The sequence below is a fragment of the Cyprinodon tularosa genome, unplaced genomic scaffold, assembly GCF_016077235.1.
Source record: "Cyprinodon tularosa strain WSP-4 unplaced genomic scaffold, ASM1607723v1 ctg521, whole genome shotgun sequence".
Taxonomy (NCBI): domain Eukaryota; kingdom Metazoa; phylum Chordata; class Actinopteri; order Cyprinodontiformes; family Cyprinodontidae; genus Cyprinodon; species Cyprinodon tularosa.
Genome location: NW_024039254.1, coordinates 132,720 through 155,046, shown reverse-complemented (window position 1 = coordinate 155,046; position 22,327 = coordinate 132,720). Strand labels below are relative to the sequence as shown.

The 22,327-nt window shown below is 43.3% G+C and overlaps 1 protein-coding gene across 1 annotated transcript in view; it reads right to left on the bottom strand.

Annotated features, from left to right (window-relative positions):
* mtr (5-methyltetrahydrofolate-homocysteine methyltransferase) overlaps positions 1-22,327 on the bottom strand; it is a 59,391-nt gene that overhangs the window by 15,312 nt on the left and 21,752 nt on the right. The window contains exons 17-23 of the mRNA XM_038303942.1: positions 20,467-20,583; positions 18,134-18,274; positions 17,971-18,060; positions 17,024-17,176; positions 12,558-12,665; positions 8,623-8,723; positions 7,532-7,599 (exon numbers count right to left, since the gene is read on the bottom strand). Of these exons, the coding sequence (XP_038159870.1) occupies positions 7,532-7,599; positions 8,623-8,723; positions 12,558-12,665; positions 17,024-17,176; positions 17,971-18,060; positions 18,134-18,274; positions 20,467-20,583 (778 nt within the window). The remainder of the gene's footprint in view (positions 1-7,531; positions 7,600-8,622; positions 8,724-12,557; positions 12,666-17,023; positions 17,177-17,970; positions 18,061-18,133; positions 18,275-20,466; positions 20,584-22,327) is intronic.

Genomic DNA, 22,327 nt, shown 5'->3' with positions numbered 1-22,327 from the left:
TTTTTTTTCTAGGCTTAAATCCTAACATCACAATGATGTTTTGATGTTCTGCAAAATCACAGAACACTAAAACTATTTATACTCAGAACGCACAGTCATTCCCAGTTTCTCTCCACTTAATGTAATTAATTTTATATCAGACTATTTACACAAACCCTTTAAAAACCCAAATAACCTCTAAGCGCTGAGGCTGGAATGTGGTTTATAAAGGTGTACAGTCCATCACCAACCTACAGATAAAGTACAGTTTTTCCATGGATCCTAAATGGTGGCAGGAATAGCTCCAAACAGCGTTCAAACTACTCCAATGCGTTCCAGCTACTCTAAAAAGTATTCCAACTACTTCAAACGGCATTCCTAGCTACTCCAAACAGCGTTCCAACTACTCCAGACCGTGTTCCAACTACTCTTAACAGCATTCCAACTACTTCAAACGGCGTTCCAGCTACTCCAAACAGCGTTCCAACTACTCCAGACCGTGTTCCAACTACTCTTAACAGCATTCCAACTACTTCAAACGGCGTTCCAGCTACTCCAAACAGCATTCCAACTACTCCAGACCGTGTTCCAACTACTCTAAACAGCATTCCAACTACTTCAAACGGCGTTCCAGCTACTCCAAACAGCGTTCCAACTACTCCAAACAGCATTCCAACTACTCCAAACAGCGTTCCAACTACTCTAAACAACATTCCAACAACTTCAAACAGCATTCCAACTACTTCTAACGGCATTCCAACTACTCCAAACAGCATTCCAACTACTTAAAACAGCATTCCAACTACTTAAAACGGCATTCCAGCTACTCCAAACGGCATTCCAGCTACTTCAAACGGCGTTCCAGCTACTCCAAACGGCGTTCCAACTATTCCAAACAGCATTCCAACTACTTAAAACAGCATTCCAACTACTTAAAACGGCATTCCAGCTACTCCAAACGGCATTCCAGCTACTCCAGACCGTGTTCCAACTACTCTTAACAGCATTCCAACTACTTCAAACGGCGTTCCAGCTACTCCAAACAGCGTTCCAACTACTCCAGACCGTGTTCCAACTACTCTTAACAGCATTCCAACTACTTCAAACGGCGTTCCAGCTACTCCAAACAGCATTCCAACTACTCCAGACCGTGTTCCAACTACTCTAAACAGCATTCCAACTACTTCAAACGGCGTTCCAGCTACTCCAAACAGCGTTCCAACTACTCCAAACAGCATTCCAACTACTCCAAACAGCATTCCAACTACTCCAAACAGCGTTCCAACTACTCTAAACAACATTCCAACAACTTCAAACAGCATTCCAACTACTTCTAACGGCATTCAAACTACTCCAAACAGCATTCCAACTACTTAAAACAGCATTCCAACTACTTAAAACGGCATTCCAGCTACTCCAAACGGCATTCCAGCTACTTCAAACGGCGTTCCAGCTACTCCAAACGGCGTTCCAACTATTCCAAACAGCATTCCAACTACTTAAAACAGCATTCCAACTACTTAAAACGGCATTCCAGCTACTCCAAACGGCATTCCAGCTACTCCAAACAGCGTTCCAACTACTCCAAACAGCGTTCCAGCTACTTAAAACGGCATTCCAGCTACTCCAAACAGCATTCCAACTACTTAAAACGGCATTCCAGCTACTCCAAACGGCATTCCAACTACTTAAAACGGCATTCCAGCTACTCCAAACAGCGTTCTAGCTACTCCAAATAGCATTCCAACTACTTAAAACAGCATTCCAACTACTTAAAACGGCATTCCAGCTACTTAAAACGGCATTCCAGCTACTCCAAACGGCATTCCAACTACTTAAAACGGCATTCCAGCTACTCCAAACAGCGTTCTAGCTACTCCAAATAGCATTCCAACTACTTAAAACAGCATTCCAACTACTTAAAACAGCATTCCAACTACTTAAAACGGCATTCCAGCTACTTAAAACGGCATTCCAGCTACTTAAAACGGCATTCCAGCTACTCCAAACAGCATTCCAACTACTTAAAACGGCATTCCAACTACTTCAAACGGCATTCCAGCTACTCCAAACAGCGTTCTAGCTACTCCAAATAGCATTCCAACAATTCCAAACGGGGTTCCAGCTTCTCCAAACAGCTTTCCAACGATTCCAAACGGGGTTCCAGCTACTCCAAACAGCATTCCAACGATTCCAAACGGGGTTCCAGCTACTCCAAACAGCGTTCCAGCTACTCCAAACAGCGTTCCAGCTACTCCAAACAGCGTTCCAGCTACTCCAAACAGCGTTCCAGCTACTCCAAACAGGGTTCCAGCTACTCCAAACAGCGTTCCAGCTACTCCAAACAGGGTTCCAGCTACTCCAAACAGCGTTCCAGCTACTCCAAACAGCGTTCCAGCTACTCCAAACAGCGTTCCAGCTACTCCAAACAGCGTTCCAGCTACTCCAAACAGCGTTCCAGCTACTCCAAACAGCGTTCCAGCTACTCCAAACAGCGTTCCAGCTACTCCAAACAGGGTTCCAGCTACTCCAAACAGCGTTCCAGCTACTCCAAACAGGGTTCCAGCTACTCCAAACAGGGTTCCAGCTACTCCAAACAGGGTTCCAGCTACTCCAAACAGGGTTCCAGCTACTCCAAACAGGGTTCCAGCTACTCCAAACAGCATTCCAACTACTCCAAACAGCGTTCCAGCTACTTAAAACGGCATTCCAGCTACTCCAAACAGCATTCCAACTACTTAAAACGGCATTCCAGCTACTCCAAACGGCATTCCAACTACTTAAAACGGCATTCCAGCTACTCCAAACAGCGTTCTAGCTACTCCAAATAGCATTCCAACTACTTAAAACAGCATTCCAACTACTTAAAACGGCATTCCAGCTACTTAAAACGGCATTCCAGCTACTCCAAACGGCATTCCAACTACTTAAAACGGCATTCCAGCTACTCCAAACAGCGTTCTAGCTACTCCAAATAGCATTCCAACTACTTAAAACAGCATTCCAACTACTTAAAACGGCATTCCAGCTACTTAAAACGGCATTCCAGCTACTTAAAACGGCATTCCAGCTACTCCAAACAGCATTCCAACTACTTAAAACGGCATTCCAACTACTTCAAACGGCATTCCAGCTACTCCAAACAGCGTTCTAGCTACTCCAAATAGCATTCCAACGATTCCAAACGGGGTTCCAGCTTCTCCAAACAGCTTTCCAACGATTCCAAACGGGGTTCCAGCTACTCCAAACAGCATTCCAACGATTCCAAACGGGGTTCCAGCTACTCCAAACAGCGTTCCAGCTACTCCAAACAGGGTTCCAGCTACTCCAAACAGCGTTCCAGCTACTCCAAACAGCGTTCCAGCTACTCCAAACAGCGTTCCAGCTACTCCAAACAGCGTTCCAGCTACTCCAAACAGGGTTCCAGCTACTCCAAACAGCATTCCAGCTACTCCAAACAGCGTTCCAGCTACTCCAAACAGCGTTCCAGCTACTCCAAACAGCGTTCCAGCTACTCCAAACAGCGTTCCAGCTACTCCAAACAGCGTTCCAGCTACTCCAAACAGGGTTCCAGCTACTCCAAACAGCGTTCCAGCTACTCCAAACAGGGTTCCAGCTACTCCAAACAGCGTTCCAGCTACTCCAAACAGCGTTCCAGCTACTCCAAACAGGGTTCCAGCTACTCCAAACAGCGTTCCAGCTACTCCAAACAGCGTTCCAGCTACTCCAAACAGCGTTCCAGCTACTCCAAACAGGGTTCCAGCTACTCCAAACAGCGTTCCAGCTACTCCAAACAGCGTTCCAGCTACTCCAAACAGGGTTCCAGCTACTCCAAACAGCGTTCCAGCTACTCCAAACAGGGTTCCAGCTACTCCAAACAGGGTTCCAGCTACTCCAAACAGGGTTCCAGCTACTCCAAACAGGGTTCCAGCTACTCCAAACAGGGTTCCAGCTACTCCAAACAGCGTTCCAGCTACTCCAAACAGCGTTCCAGCTACTCCAAACAGCGTTCCAGCTACTCCAAACAGCGTTCCAGCTACTCCAAACAGGGTTCCAGCTACTCCAAACAGCGTTCCAGCTACTCCAAACAGCGTTCCAGCTACTCCAAACAGGGTTCCAGCTACTCCAAACAGGGTTCCAGCTACTCCAAACAGGGTTCCAGCTACTCCAAACAGCATTCCAGCTACTCCAAACAGGGTTCCAGCTACTCCAAACAGGGTTCCAGCTACTCCAAACAGCATTCCAACGATTCCAAACAGGCTTCCAGCCACTCTAAACCCTATCTACATCTGTTCTCACAGTAAGTGTAGACAAAATTTCTGAATAAAAATGCTATCGTTTTTTTTTCTAGGCTTAAATCCTAACATCACAATGATGTTTTGATGTTCTGCAAAATCACAGAACACTAAAACTATTTATACTCAGAACGCACAGTCATTCCCAGTTTCTCTCCACTTAATGTAATTAATTTTATATCAGACTATTTACACAAACCCTTTAAAAACCCAAATAACCTCTAAGCGCTGAGGCTGGAATGTGGTTTATAAAGGTGTACAGTCCATCACCAACCTACAGATAAAGTACAGTTTTTCCATGGATCCTAAATGGTGGCAGGAATAGCTCCAAACAGCGTTCAAACTACTCCAATGCGTTCCAGCTACTCTAAAAAGTATTCCAACTACTTCAAACGGCATTCCTAGCTACTCCAAACAGCGTTCCAACTACTCCAGACCGTGTTCCAACTACTCTTAACAGCATTCCAACTACTTCAAACGGCGTTCCAGCTACTCCAAACAGCGTTCCAACTACTCCAGACCGTGTTCCAACTACTCTTAACAGCATTCCAACTACTTCAAACGGCGTTCCAGCTACTCCAAACAGCATTCCAACTACTCCAGACCGTGTTCCAACTACTCTAAACAGCATTCCAACTACTTCAAACGGCGTTCCAGCTACTCCAAACAGCGTTCCAACTACTCCAAACAGCATTCCAACTACTCCAAACAGCGTTCCAACTACTCTAAACAACATTCCAACAACTTCAAACAGCATTCCAACTACTTCTAACGGCATTCCAACTACTCCAAACAGCATTCCAACTACTTAAAACAGCATTCCAACTACTTAAAACGGCATTCCAGCTACTCCAAACGGCATTCCAGCTACTCCAAACAGCGTTCCAACTACTCCAAACAGCGTTCCAGCTACTCCAAACAGCGTTCCAACTACTCCAAACAGCGTTCCAACTACTTAAAATGGCATTCCAGCTACTCCAAACGGCATTCCAGCTACTTCAAACGGCGTTCCAGCTACTCCAAACGGCGTTCCAACTATTCCAAACAGCATTCCAACTACTTAAAACAGCATTCCAACTACTTAAAACAGCATTCCAACTACTTAAAACGGCATTCCAGCTACTTAAAACGGCATTCCAGCTACTCCAAACAGCATTCCAACTACTTAAAACGGCATTCCAGCTACTCCAAACGGCATTCCAACTACTTAAAACGGCATTCCAGCTACTCCAAACAGCGTTCTAGCTACTCCAAATAGCATTCCAACTACTTAAAACAGCATTCCAACTACTTAAAACGGCATTCCAGCTACTTAAAACGGCATTCCAGCTACTCCAAACGGCATTCCAACTACTTAAAACGGCATTCCAGCTACTCCAAACAGCGTTCTAGCTACTCCAAATAGCATTCCAACTACTTAAAACGGCATTCCAACTACTTAAAACAGCATTCCAACTACTTAAAACGGCATTCCAGCTACTTAAAACGGCATTCCAGCTACTTAAAACGGCATTCCAGCTACTCCAAACAGCATTCCAACTACTTAAAACGGCATTCCAGCTACTCCAAACAGCGTTCTAGCTACTCCAAATAGCATTCCAACGATTCCAAACGGGGTTCCAGCTTCTCCAAACAGCTTTCCAACGATTCCAAACGGGGTTCCAGCTACTCCAAACAGCGTTCTAGCTACTCCAAATAGCATTCCAGCTACTCCAAACAGCATTCCAACGATTCCAAACGGGGTTCCAGCTACTCCAAACAGCGTTCCAGCTACTCCAAACAGGGTTCCAGCTACTCCAAACAGCGTTCCAGCTACTCCAAACAGCGTTCCAGCTACTCCAAACAGCGTTCCAGCTACTCCAAACAGCGTTCCAGCTACTCCAAACAGCGTTCCAGCTACTCCAAACAGCGTTCCAGCTACTCCAAACAGCGTTCCAGCTACTCCAAACAGCGTTCCAGCTACTCCAAACAGCGTTCCAGCTACTCCAAACAGGGTTCCAGCTACTCCAAACAGGGTTCCAGCTACTCCAAACAGCGTTCCAGCTACTCCAAACAGGGTTCCAGCTACTCCAAACAGCGTTCCAGCTACTCCAAACAGCGTTCCAGCTACTCCAAACAGCGTTCCAGCTACTCCAAACAGGGTTCCAGCTACTCCAAACAGCGTTCCAGCTACTCCAAACAGCGTTCCAGCTACTCCAAACAGCGTTCCAGCTACTCCAAACAGCGTTCCAGCTACTCCAAACAGGGTTCCAGCTACTCCAAACAGCGTTCCAGCTACTCCAAACAGCGTTCCAGCTACTCCAAACAGCGTTCCAGCTACTCCAAACAGGGTTCCAGCTACTCCAAACAGCGTTCCAGCTACTCCAAACAGGGTTCCAGCTACTCCAAACAGGGTTCCAGCTACTCCAAACAGGGTTCCAGCTACTCCAAACAGGGTTCCAGCTACTCCAAACAGCGTTCCAGCTACTCCAAACAGCGTTCCAGCTACTCCAAACAGCGTTCCAGCTACTCCAAACAGCGTTCCAGCTACTCCAAACAGGGTTCCAGCTACTCCAAACAGCGTTCCAGCTACTCCAAACAGCGTTCCAGCTACTCCAAACAGGGTTCCAGCTACTCCAAACAGGGTTCCAGCTACTCCAAACAGGGTTCCAGCTACTCCAAACAGCATTCCAGCTACTCCAAACAGGGTTCCAGCTACTCCAAACAGGGTTCCAGCTACTCCAAACAGCATTCCAACGATTCCAAACAGGGTTCCAGCCACTCTAAACCCTATCTACATCTGTTCTCACAGTAAGTGTAGACAAAATTTCTGAATACAAATGCTATCGTTTTTTTTTCTAGGCTTAAATCCTAACATCACAATGATGTTTTGATGTTCTGCAAAATCACAGAACACTAAAACTATTTATACTCAGAACGCACAGTCATTCCCAGTTTCTCTCCACTTAATGTAATTAATTTTATATCAGACTATTTACACAAACCCTTTAAAAACCCAAATAACCTCTAAGCGCTGAGGCTGGAATGTGGTTTATAAAGGTGTACAGTCCATCACCAACCTACAGATAAAGTACAGTTTTTCCATGGATCCTAAATGGTGGCAGGAATAGGAACCAAATGGTTCCTATTCCTGCCACCATTCAGTGGTGGGAACAGCTGTAACCTAACAGCTTATAGTGGAACTAACTTTACATTTATTGGATACATGTTTTTCTACCAACTTTGATAATAATTGGGAGGCAGATTATTTTCCATACCAGCTTTCTGAGTGACAGCCTCTCTGAGAATCCGATCACAGGAAACCATCACACCCAAGTCGATCACCCTGCAACAGACCGAACAAGCTGGTGAACTTCTCTGAATGTGGCTGAACATCTATGTTATAAACATCACTCAACATTATCAGGAGGACATCAGGAAGACTCCCAGGTGCTTCATGAAAACCTCGTTAATTCCCCCAAAATCCTGCCTTCAGGTAATATCGTCTCATTTTTTTATTTGATTTTATACAAAGGAGTGAAAAATAAAAAGAATATGTGAACATCCTCCATGTCTCTGCTGTGTGATGCTTCATCTCATAAAACTTTAATCAAAATGATGCGTTTTTAGGACTTTAAGCCTTCCAAAAGGAATTCCTTCTCCTTCTGTAGCGCAGAAGTATGGAGAGAACTTTGCTCCATTATTGTTACCTAAAATTCACACGTTTACTAAACGGAAATTTCAAAGAAATTTCAATCGAGACGCAAAATTTTGAAAAAGAAAATTTTTAATAAAAAAAAAACAAGTTTTGAAAGTAACCCTGCAGTTATCTCAGATTTAAACTTTTTTCTCATGTTTTATATTCTTAGATGCACAATAGAAATGCATCATCGCTCCTAACTCCAGAGGAAGGACGCCCCCAAAATGGAGAGAAAATCTGACTGCATCTACACATGGACACTTTTTCTATGGAAGTCTGTTTTTGCCACATGAATATAAAAAAATGCCAAATAGAAAGTCAGAATTATGAGATAAAAAGTCAAATATCTCATAGGTATGAGTTTGTATCTGATAATTATGACTTTGAAAGTCGAAATTATCACTTTTTATCACATAATTATGACTTTGTATCGCATAATCATGACTTTGAAATTCGTAATTATGAATGTTTATCTCATAATTAGTACTTTAAAGATTGAAATTATGACTTTCTAACTCATTATTATGATTTTGTATCTCATAATTCTGACTGTCTCAGAAACAGGTTCCATACTTTTCAGCAGAGATGAGAAAAATAGATTAAATATCAAAGGTTATGCGTGGATCAGAAAAAAATTTCCTGTATGGTAAAAAATCAAAGTGTATTAACCTGAAGTTGTTACAGCCCAGCACCACTCCTACAATGTTCTTGCCGATGTCGTGGACGTCGCCTTTCACTGTAGCCAGAACAATGGTGCCCTGATAGGGATCCTGTAGGCAGAGAGAAAGTGTTCAGGAATGCTATTTGGCTGTTTTCCGTGCTGATAGTTAAAACTGAGTCTGATATGCGGGAAGCTTTCCAAAAGCTGGAAATATGAGACGACTGTGGATCCAGTCAGTCTGCTTCTTTTTCTATGTCTGCTTCTGTCTCCTTGAACCCCAGTCGGCCTCAGCAGATGGCCGCTCACACTGAGCCTGGTTCTGCTGGAGGTTTCTTCCTGTTAAAAGGGAGTTTTTCCTCTCCACTGTCGCTACAAGTATGCTTATTGTGAGGGATTGCTGAAGAGTCAATGATTTGATGCATTCAGCTGGTTTTCCTTAGATAGAAACTTTGAATCAATCTGACTGGATGATCTGGTGAACTGGAAAGTGACCTGAGATGACAGGATGTGAATAGGGGGTTTTCAGATAACGTCACGCTCACGTGACTACTCAGCGCGTCCGCCATATTGGGTGGCAGCCTTAGGCAGTATTGACAGTGAAAAATGGTGAAATCGTGTGTAATTGTTGGTTGCACGGCCCGTGGAGGTGGAGATCAACGCTCTTTCTATCGCATACCAGCCGTAATCGTGAATCAATGTGAAAAAACAAAACAACTATCTGAACAACGCCGTCACCTATGGCTGACACGGATATCCAGGTCCGATTTGGACGGTGTTAAGCTGGAATACGCCAGAGTCTGCAGTGCTCACTTTGTCACAGGTAATTAACTGTCAAGCATTTAAAACATGTAAGAATATATTAATAATGGGGCTTGGGCGTCATGACGTATTACTTTCCGTGGCCGCAATGTTGACCGTCTCCGCCGCCGCTACTCAGACTACTGCCTATGACCACCGCGTACTGGACTCCCTCTCTCAGCCGTGTTTTAATTTGATTAATTTCACCTTAACTTGATTTAACCAGCGGGAAAAGGCTCAAATATGTGAGAAACCCGGAGGGTTTAGGGAGGTTTGGCAGTTAACGTTACTAACCAAACCTTTGAAACACATAGCAGCTAGTTAAAAGTACATTACATGCCTGAGTGGTTGTTAGCACTAACGGTTAGCACTGTTTGCTGGCTTTATGAGCTGCAGCTCCTGAACTCATCCATTCGTAAACTGCACATGAGACTCCAATGACTTGTAGCTTTGGAACTGTTCGCGCACCGCCGGCCGTTAGCCACCTAGCATAGCGAGCCCTGCGTCGGATTGTTTACATTTTTACCATCTTATTAAAACTCACCCGTCCACGTATGATGGCGATTTCCTTCATGTACATCACTTCGACATCTCGTACCCAACCAGATGTGAACTGGTTGTGATCCTCTAGACCCTTGTACGCTCTCATTTCCTCAAGAGTGTGCAGAGGGTTTTCACTGAACACCGGGTAATGAACTATGTCACCGTGCTCTACATTTGGCCAATCATCTGGATTAGTGCTAAACAAGGCACTGTGGAGGGCATAGGGGTCCATATGGTCGATCACGGAACATTTCCTCAGATATGTTCCATGATCTGGTGGCTCTAGCGTGCTGCCGTAATTATCCATTCGCGACATGATATATATGATATACGATAATATGCCACCCAAGATGGCGGACCGGAAGCTGGCCAGTGACGTCACTGAAAACCCCCTATTGGAGCTATAGAAATGAATGAATGAAACTGAATTAAAAAATGTAATTGAGATCAAAAAAAGCATCCTTTTTTTCTTGAGATAAAATTCAGTGATCCTGATAAGTTTTATGATCTGCAGCTGACTTTCATGATGCGCTTTAGCAGGGGAGGCAAAATGTACTTTTTAGGCCTGATGTAGTAAAATATTTGACTAAAGAAGAAAGATGGAGAAAAGTTCAGTAATGAGAACTAAAGAGAGAAAGTTTGATTTATTTCTGCTCTGAGGGATGAATGGTAGTTTTTCATGGGAAAGCAGATCTTTCAGATTTATCGTTATGTGTGTATGTGTGTGTGTGGGTGTGTGTGGTGCTGGTTCGGTCTCGTCTTGATATGGAACCAGTAAGGCCTGCAGGTTGGTTTCATCTCAATCTCTCTCATGCTAATCTCTTCTGGTACAACCATGAATCTTTCAGGCAGGGCTGTCGGCTTTCACCCATTCGGCGTGACACTCGCCCTTCTCAGTGTTTCCACACACTCTCATCTTATATCCACAATTTCATTTTTCACGTTAAAAAAATTACGGACATTAAAACTCAGCTCCATTCCACTTATTCATATATAAAAATACCATGCTGATAAAAATCCAGTCTGCATTTTCAAAACAACCTTAGTGCTAACATACAGGGACATGCCAGGTTCCTTCCAGTCCATATTTTAGCACCAGCCCACATATCCACTGAGCCAGATATTGAAAAAACACTGGCATTTTTGAGCAGTTGTTAAAAGGTATGTCATTGGATTTTAATCTTCTCTGGACTAAGATAAATCACTTTGTAAATTAATGAAGACTTTAAGCAATCTAGTACTTGAGTAAATATAAATAAAATACACAGCAGCTAGCTTAAATGATCCATGTGCAAACGGAGTGCAGGATCACACCAAACTGACATCAAATGGTTTGGTTTCTCTACATCTAGTGCTTTTTTAGTGAGATTTAATCCTTATTTGCTCTAATTTATCCTCCTGATTTAGTCCCAGTTTTAGTCCATGTTTTTCTCACAAGTTAAATAATTATTGCTCAGTCTAGTTAAATAATCCCACATTGGATTATAGGACTAATTAAAGCAACACAAATCTCTAAATTCTTAAAGCTTGCAGGTTTGCCTCACAAAGCCGCAGGAGGTCGACCATAAAGAAAAGAATCAATGCATTTTATTTTTAAAAGATCAGCCACCCAAGAAAAGACCAACCACATCCAGAGAGGATGTGCAGAACAACTCAGAGGAACCACAGGGATGTTCTCAGTTTATTATTAATTATCTTATTCATTTATCCTTATTTTGGTCCATTGAATATGTTTAAAAACTTAATTTCCATCAATTTTTCCAAAATCAAACATCCAGAGAAATGCTGTCTCCTGTCATGGAGATTTTTTATAGAATCTACAGCCTCCTAGAAGGTCTGAATTGTTTAGCTGTTATGTCAATTAAAGAAAAAAATTAACAAGATAATAGAATAATGAGTTAAGATTTTTAGTCCTTAGCCTATTAGCAAATATTCCTACACAGTGTAGTTTGCACTGGTTTCCATTGTACTGGTTCCTGTATCAGTGCCAGTAATCCAGTAATAACTTATTAGCTCCCCATTGTTTAATTTACTTTAACTGCAGATAATAATTAATTAAAGTTCTGAAATTCTTAGTTTACAGTATATTTAAGATGCAAGTATTTTAGTAGAAGACGTTCTTCTTTATTTCTATTCTCTGAAAATCACCAGAATGTAGAAATAATATATATTGTGTGAAAATGTTCCAAATAACTACAGATCACTTATTGTCATTCAGTAACATTTACTGTGCTGTAAAAATTCCCCATTTTGCTGCTTAGTTTCAGTGAAATCCTCTGAAAACCTCCAACCTAGAGCTGCACCTGAAAGCGTTTCAAACTAACCCTGACAGGGGTGGCCGTTCCACACTAGTACAAAATCTCACTCCCAGGTTTGGTGAAACGTTTGCAGTCCTGCTTTTATCTTTGGCGTCTCTCTGACCCTGGAACTACGAACCTCCACACTAAACCAAACATTAGTTTGATGCAACACTTTGCTGATGGAGAGAACCAAAGTTCTGGATTAAACTGAACAAAATGTTTGGAAGAAATAAAACTTGACATTATGTTTAGTTTCTATGGATTAACTTTGATACAATGCAAAAAGCTTAAAAGCTGCAGACCGTCTCCTCGGCTGATCCTGATGCTGCCATCATCTCCTCCCTCTCCTTCTCCATGAAGGGGATCAGGTAACCGACGGCCTTCTTCATAACACGAGCCGACTTGATAACCTGGAAAAACAGGCAAGGCCATTGGCCCAAAAAATGAGATTATCCAACAGACTGGAGAAATTCAACTTAACATTTTATGGCAATCATGGGGAATAACAGGGAATCATGGGGCATAACAGGGAATCATGAGGAATAACAGGGAATCATGGGGAATAACGAGGAATCGCAGGGAATAACAAGGAATAAGGGAGAATAACAGGGAATCAAGGGGAATAACAGGGAATAACAAGGAATAACAGGGAATGACGGGGAATAATATGGAATCACGGGGAATAAGGGGAATAACAGGGAACCACAGGGAATAACAGGGAATCAAGGGGAATAACAGGGAACCATGGGGAATAACAGGGAACCATGGGGAATAACAGGGAACCATGGGGAATAACAGGGAACCACGGGGAATAACAGGGAATCACGGGGAATAACAGGGAATCACGGGGATTCATGGGGAATGACGGGGAATAACAGGGAATCACGGGGAATAACAGGGAATAACGGGGATTCATGGGGAATGACGGGGAATAACAGGGAATCACGGGGAATAACAGGGAATAACAGGGAATCAAGGGGAATAACAGGGAATCAAGGGGAATAACAGGGAATCAAGGGGAATAACAGGAAATCAAGGGGATTCACAGGGAATGACGGGGATTCACAGGGAATGACGGGGATTCACAGGGAATGACGGGGAATAACAGGGAATCACGGGGAATAACGAGGAATCGCAGGGAATAACAAGGAATAAGGGAGAATAACAGGGAATCAAGGGGAATAACAGGGAATAACAAGGAATAACAGGGAATGACGGGGAATAATATGGAATCACGGGGAATAAGGGGAATAACAGGGAACCACAGGGAATAACAGGGAACCATGGGGAATAACAGGGAACCATGGGGAATAACAGGGAACCACGGGGAATAACAGGGAATCACGGGGAATAACAGGGAATAACAGGGAATCACGGGGATTCATGGGGAATGACGGGGAATAACAGGGAATCACGGGGAATAACAGGGAATAACGGGGATTCATGGGGAATGACGGGGAATAACGGAATCACGGGGAATAACAGGGAATAACGGGGAATAACAGGGAATCACGGGGAATAACAGGGAATAACGGGGATTCATGGGGAATGACGGGGAATAACAGGGAATCACGGGGAATAACAGGGAATAACGGGGATTCATGGGGAATGACGGGGAATAACAGGGAATCACGGGGAATAACAGGGAATAACGGGGAATAACAGGGAATCAAGGGGAATAACAGGGAATCAAGGGGAATAACAGGAAATCACGGGGATTCACAGGGAATGACGGGGAATAACAGGGAATCACGGGGAATAACAGGGAATGACGGGGAATCACAGGGAATGACGGGGAATCACAGGGAATGACGGGGATTCACAGGGAATGACGGGGATTCACAGGTAATGACGGGGAATAACAGGGAACCACGGGGAATAACAGGGAACGACGGGGATTCACAGGGAACGACGGGGATTCACAGGGAATGACGGGGAATAACAGGGAACCACAGGGAATAACAGGTAATCAAGGGGAATAACAGAGAACCACGGGGAATAACAGAGAATAACAAGGAATAACGGAATCACGGGGAATGATGGGAAATAACAGGGAACCACGGGGAATAACAGGGAATAACAAGTAATAATGGAATCACAGGGAATGACAGGGAATCACGAGGAACAACAGGGAACCACACGGAATAACAGGGAATAACGGGGAATCAAGGGGAATAACGGGGAACCACGGGGAATAACGGGGAATCACGGGGAATCACGGGAACCACGGGGAATAATAGGGAATGACAGGGAACAACAGGGAATCAAGGGGAATAACAGGGAACCACGGGGAATAACAGGGAACCACAGGGAATAACAGGGAATAACAAGGAATAACAGGGAATCACAGGGAATTCACAGGGAATGACGGGGAATAACAGGGAACCACGGGGAATAACAGGGAATCACGGGGAATGACGGTGATTCACAGGTAACCACGGGGAATAACAGGGAATCACGGGGAATAACAGGGAATGACGGGGAATAACAGGGAATGACGGGGATTCACAGGGAATGACGGGGATTCACAGGGAATGACGGGGAATAACAGGGAACGACGGGGATTCACAGGGAACGACGGGGATTCACAGGGAATGACGGGGAATAACAGGGAACCACAGGGAATAACAGGTAATCAAGGGGAATAACAGAGAACCACGGGGAATAACAGAGAATAACAAGGAATAACGGAATCACGGGGAATGATGGGAAATAACAGGGAACCACGGGGAATAACAGGGAATAATGGAATCACGGGGAATGACAGGGAACCACACGGAATAACAGGGAATAACGTGGAATCAAGGGGAATAACGGGGAACCACGGGGAATAACAGGGAATCACGGGGAATCACGGGAACCACGGGGAATAATAGGGAATGACAGGGAACAACAGGGAATCAAGGGGAATAACAGGGAACCACGGGGAATAACAGGGAACCACAGGGAATAACAGGGAATAACAAGGAATAACAGGGAATCACAGGGAATGACAGGGATTCACAGGGAATGACGGGGAATAACAGGGAACCACGGGGAATAACAGGGAATCACAGGGAATGACGGGGATTCACAGGGAACCACGGGGAATAACAGGGAATCACGGGGAATAACAGGGAATCACGGGGAATAACAGGGAATGACGGGGAATAATATGGAATCACAGGGAATGACGGGGATTCACAGAGAACCACGGGGAATAACAGGGAATGACGGGGATTCACAGGGAATGACGGGGAATAACAGGGAATGATGGGGAATAACAGGGAACCAAGGGGAATAACAGGGAATCAAGGGGAATAACAGGGAACCACAGGGAATAACAGGGAATGACGGGGATTCACAGGGAATGATGGGGAATAACAGGGAATCACGGGGAATAACAGGGAATCGTGGGGAATAACAGGGAATCGCGGGGAATAAAGAGGAATCGCAGGGAAAAACAGGGAATCACGGGGAATAACAGGGAACCACCGGGAATAACAGGGAACCACAGGGAATAACAAGGAATCAAGGGGAATGACAGGGAATGACGGGGATTCACAGGGAATTACGGGGATTCACAGGGAATCACAGGGAATAAGGGGAATAACAGGAAATCACGGGTAATAAGAGGAATAACAGGGAATCATGGGTGATAACAGGGAATCACTGGGAATAATAGGGAATCACAGGGAATCGCAGGGTATAAGGGGGAATAACAAGGAATAAGGGGGAATAACAGGGAACCACGGGGAATAACAGGGAATCAAGGGGAATAACAGGGAACCACGGGGAATAACAGGGAATAACAAGGAATAAGTGAATCACGGGGAATGACGGGGAATCACAGGGAATAACAGGAAACCACGCGGAATAACAGGGAACCACAGGGAATAACGGGGAATCACGGGGAATCATGAGGAATGACCGGAATCACAGGGAATGACGGGGAATAATAGGGAATCACGGGGAATCACAGGGAATCATGGGGAATCACAGGGAATGACGGGGAATCACAGGGAATCATGGGAATAGGGAATCACAGGGAATAATAGGGAATCACAGGGAATAACAGGGAATCATGGGGAATAAGGGGAATAACAGGGAATCATAGGGAATAACAGGGAATCACTGGGAATAATAGGGAATAATAGGGAATCAAGGGGAATAAAAGGATTTCACGAGAAATAACAGGGAATCAAGGGAAATGACAGGGAATCAAGGGGAATAATCAGGAATAACAAGGAATAACAGGGAATAACAAGGATAAGGGGGAATAACAGGGAATCATGGGGAATAACGAGGCATCGCAGGGTATAACGGGTAATAAAAAGGAATAAGGGGGAATAACAGGGAATCACTGGGAATAACGGAATAACAGGGAATAACAGGGAATCACGGGAAATAACAGGGAATAACGGGGAACACATTGAATCACGGGGAATAACAGGGAATCACGGGAAACAATGGGGAATAACGTGGAAAAACAGGAAATCAAGGGTTAATACAGGGAATCACGGGGAATAACAGGGAATCACGGGGAATAACAGGGAATCACGAAAAATAACATGAAAATCAAGGGGAATAACAGGGAATCAAGGGGAATAACCAGTATTAACAAGGAATAACGAGGAATCGCAGGGTATAACGGGGAATAATGAGGAATCGCAGGGTATAACGGGGAATAACAAGGAATAACAGGGAATAACGGAATCACGGGGAATAACGGGAAATACTAAGGAATCACAGGGAATAACGGGGAATAGCAGGGAATAAATGGGGTCACCTGTGGCAGGAACATCTTCCCAGCTCCAAACAAATCCCCCACCACTTTCATGCCGTTCATCAGGGGACCCTCGATGATGTGAAGGGGCCGCTTGTAGCGATCCACCTGTGCCCGGCATTCCTCAACGTCATCCACCACATGTTTGTCTATTCCCTGTCAGGAACACAGCAGAGCTCCTCAGCGTTTTGCAGTGTACGGCGGTCCGTGGAGCTGAACCAGCCACAGCTAACTATAGGAACGCTGCAGAGACACTAAAACTAAACAGCAGCATAGAATCTGAAAATCCTGAACTTTAACTTTTGTGGGATTTAAAGATGGAAAAGCTCCTGTCAAATCTATGGAGTGAATTCTGTTCCATTATCTTTGATAAGGAAGAAAAAAGTCTCTTTGCCATTTCCTCTGATTGTGTTTTGTGACGTTTTATTTTTTTAATGTATGTAAACATATTAGATCAATATGATATATTTTTTAAAACTTTTGTTACATATTTTACATTTGCTCTTCATCGCTCCCTTTTTCAGATTTAGTTTTACTCCTAAGCCTGCCTCCAGACGTGAAAAGGAAAAGAAAACAATTTTTAAAACTGAACCTGAAAAAGAGAAATTTCACGAAAAAATAAAATCAATGTCAAATATTTAAAATCTGTAAAACATTTTGAAGGAAAAAAAATCTAAAAACGGCAACTCTGCTCTCAAGAAAATTGTTGATAAAAAAGTTTTTCAAAGTTTTGTTTGGGAATTTTATGTTTTCAAAGTGTTTTCTGCTTAAAACATTAATGGAACAGATTTCACTCCATAGCTGAGCAACATCCAGATCTGGCAGTACGGACTGGGAAGCACCTGGAGTCAGAATTTCAATCATAATGAGGGAAAGGAAAAAAAAAAAGTTTTCCTCAACATTCTGTAGGACTTCTCCCTGTTTCTGCTCCAGCAGATGAAGGTCGTTACCTTGATGAGAGCGTATTCCAACCGCTCTTCTACGCATGCGTTTCTCCATTCGTCCGTCTGGACCACCTTCTTCCCTCCTTTCACTATGTTCTGTTAAATAGAGGCAGAGTTCTGTCGGTCCAAGCAAGACTCGGAGCTCTGAGGTCCGGTCGGGATGGGATACCTGAGCATAGGCCAGGAGTCTGTCTGTAGCGTCGGCTTCTTTGTTCCAGATGAGGTTCTCACACATCGTCAGCAGCTCCTTATCGATGTCGTCATAAACAGGAAGGTTTCCAGCGTTCACGATGCCCATATCCATCCCATCCTGCCAGGAAACGCAGGAAATTAGATCTCGCTTTTATCAAAACAATTCCAGGATTCATCGGCTCCCCAAACATTCCAGAAATTTAACCTAAAGAAGGAAGCGAAGACCTCCAGGAAACAGAAACCATCAGAATTACTCAATTTTAAATGACACCAACGATGAAAATACAAGAATCTACTCCTCCTTTGTTCAACATTAGTTCCACCAAACATCAAAAAATAGAGAGCCTTTACTTTGATCTATAAATTCACCTTCGTTGAGCTTTGAGGTAACGATAGTTTAATGAACATTCAATGATGCTCAGAAAGAATTCCAGACTTAAATTATATCTAAAGAAACCCTAGTTACAGACTGATAGTTAATAAGGAGCCTAATGTAAAGACCATCTTAAACTGTTTATAAATGTGAGGAATAATGTGAGCATTATTCATGTATTAATCTTTTCCCTCTGAGAATCATTTGAAACACTGAAATGTAAGACTTAGGAGGCTCCACAGGTTCAGGGCGGCGCTGCCCTGCAAAGAGAAGACTGATGGATTTCAGAATCAGGGATAAGATGTTCCGTCTGGTCCAATCAATTTATTTATGAGCATTAATGAACTGATTTGATGCTGTTTTCATTTAGAAGTATTTGGGATTGAAGAGGACATCATGCAGCTTTATGGGGCTGATGGATCAGTCACATCGGCAAAAAAAAAAAAAAATGTTTTTTTTTTCTTTATTTTTCTATATCATCTTTTCTGGTGATGTGGGAATAAGAATAATTGTCTTGATGCCAAAAAGAGCCCAACAGATTTTACTTTTACAAGTGGAGCAGTACGGCTATAGCCATAGTGTTCTGCTTGATTTATGCATATAAATAGCTTTATTATAATTATGCATAATGTTTTACAGACTATATGGACACTGCAATGTAAGAAGAACAGGAAAGGAAAAACTGAAAAAAGGAGAAAAGATGAAAGAAAGAGGAGATAAAAGGGTGATAATTATAAAACATTTTCAGTCTGCTTCATCACCTGCAAAGAGTATAAAGAACAGCACAACCAACAGACATGGTACGAGACATACAATAAAGTAACACCTTGAAACTATTGCTGAAGTATAAGTAGTAGTATTTAATCTGACATGTACTCTGTGTTACCTGAAAACCAGAATATGGGCTTACTGTATGGAAGTGAATCTCTAAGTACCTGGAACCAAACACCTGTAGTTGTTTGCTCTGAGGCGCCTGCCCCACAGCACCGAGGCAGGCGCTCTATATTATGTTTTGAAATAAATAACTGTTGCTTCATTTTTTTTTATTCTTCAGTTTAAAAAACAAATGAATGTATTCTCCCACTCTGCAGAATCTGTTAGTTCAATCTCTAACGTTCTGCTCTCTGGGGCCGCCTGTGGAGTTGGTTCACATCTGCCTTTTGTATCTATGCTTCTATTTCTATCTGGTGAACTGTAAAGTGCCTTGAGATGACATGATGTGAACTGGCACTATAAAAATAAAGTGAATAAATGAACTGAACTGAATGAAAAGTTGATTCTGGAGCAGCCCTAACAGCCAATTATTCAAACATTAATATTCATAACAATATATAGTCTGAGTAAATCACTCCTAAACAAAAAGATGTATGAATATTTAAATTTCTCAGCTTAAACCAACATTTTGTTTCTGATTTTGTTCTTTATTGTTATGAAATAAAATGTCCCACTTCATTGCTTTTATTATTTAGAAAAGACACAAAGAGAAGGTAAGAAAAATATAACAATGGCACAAATAATAAGTACTGCCTTTATTTTATGTCTTTACTTAATTACTGAAGTAGGAAACTACATTGTGGGGGGTGGGGGGGCTAAAGAAAGGTCTAAGACACATTTATATTAACGTGTAAAGATGTGTCAGAGCGGCCTAGTTAAAGTCCAGATTTGAATTTCTGTGGCTAATCTTAAATACTGCAGTTGAATTTTTTTATATTTTAATTTCCTGCTGGTTTATATCAGAATGTAAAACATTTGCAGGCTGATAAATGGAGGCGTCTTTCACAGCGCCACACAAATCAGCATGTTGACCTTTGACATGTTCAGAATAAAGCTTCTAAATCCACCAACTCAGCATAATCTGACCACTCTGGGCTGAAGAGAGAACCGGGCCGATTGGAGGAGACAGAAAGGTGGGTGGCGTTGATGCTGTAAGCGATTACCTTGATGGCATGATAGAGGAACGCCCCATGCATGGCTTCTCTGATGGCCTCCATCCCTCTGAAGGAGAAGGACAGGTTGGACAAACCGCCACTGACCCTGGCACCAGGCAGCGTCTCCTGGACACAAACAGAAAGGAACGGGACGGAGCAGGATGTTAATTTCTAAGCAGGTCTACTTCCCAGATCTTTAGAAAGGTTATTTCCTGCCCGCCATATTGACTGTAGAGCTCCTATTAGATCATTGGGTGAAGGTGTGTTGGAGCAGGACAGTGGAAGATCCCTGCAGCCCCAGAGGATTGGCTGCACCACACCATGCAGGGTTAGCTCCTCGGCTGTTTTAATATCCTACAGATCTGATGGAGTCCAGTTAGCAGGAGCTGATCATGCGCTGACATTTTTTCTTCTTTCCGATGAGCAGGTGCCCCTCAAAAGCACAAAGATTGTTGAACCATTTGGTTTTACTGGGACTTAAATCGTTATGCCAGCATCCCACAATGTTCTCAAATGTAGTATCTTTGAAGGTTCAGCTCTACAACCGTAATTTCTGATAGAATTAATAAACCAATTCGAAGGAAAATATAACGATGAACCCGTTCACAGTCTTCTGCAGGAGGCATAGAATCAGGACAAGATTTGAGGATGAAATCCATTAATTTGGCTGAAGATGCTGAAACTGTGATTGTGACATAAACTCTGTTAGAAAATAGACCCTTATCAGCGCCACTAAAGAGCATCAGCTTACCTACTTATTCCCTGGCTCAGGGGTGGGCTCACCTTTACAGGTGTCCTTGGTCCAACACACCTGATTCAAGTAAGCTGGTGAAGATTCTCAGTCATCCAGGTCATTCCAAACAAAAAAGAAAATTCAAAACAATCGACTGGACTTTGTTTCCCAGTTTTGTCCTTGGGATGCACTAGCCTCTGTCTAAGACAAACAGCCCCTTAAACAGAGACCAGTTCATCCTAAAGACCAAACCTCCAGACCTCATCTGAGCGGAGTGGTGTCTGCAGTTCAATGCAGTGACAAAGGACATACATTTGAGGACCAGAATGTTCACATTTTGGACAAAGAAGACAGGTGATTTCAGAGGTGCGTGAAGGAAGCCATCAATGTTAAGAAAGAAAAAACAACCTTAAACAGAGGGGGGGTTGCTCAGGTTCCAGCTTTCAAAAACCTACAATGCAGCGATAGAGTTGATTCCTTCCCGCTATCATCGCAGCCCCAACCCCTTTAGAGGAGAACAGAAGACCTGATCTATTCAGCCAGGCCAACAATTCCCTTTAACGACCCCCCTTTCAGAGACTTAGACAGGTATGGGGCATTGCAGGCTAACAAAAAAGCTAATGACCCCCATTCTAAAGGGGTGGACCTGTTCATCCGTTTCTATTTGCATGTTTTCTAAACCAAAACAAGGCTTTGTTGGGCTACTGGATAAAACCTGGAATTCATCGCCATTTCTGGCATTTTGAATTGAAAAAGCTTCCTGGATGGAAGAGAAACGTCTTTAAACTAGGGAACAAAGTCCAGTGGATTTTTATTTTTTGACCTGATTCAAGTAATTAGATGATTAGGGCGCTAAGGAACCTGGCTGTGTTCGATTTCACGGCTGCGTCCTCCAAGGACCCGGTCTACCTGGACTGGGTCCTTGGAAGAAGGAAAGCAGTATAAGAATGGATGCCAAACTCCTCGCCGCTGTTCTGGGTGTTGATCACATTTCTGAGGAGCTTCAGCAGCAGTACCATCGTCTCAGATATCAGATTATATATATTATAGTCACTACAGAGATATTGGAATCTGGGCTTAAATGTCAGCCAAACCCATTTAGACAGGGACAGATAAAACCTTTCAATAAACCAAACA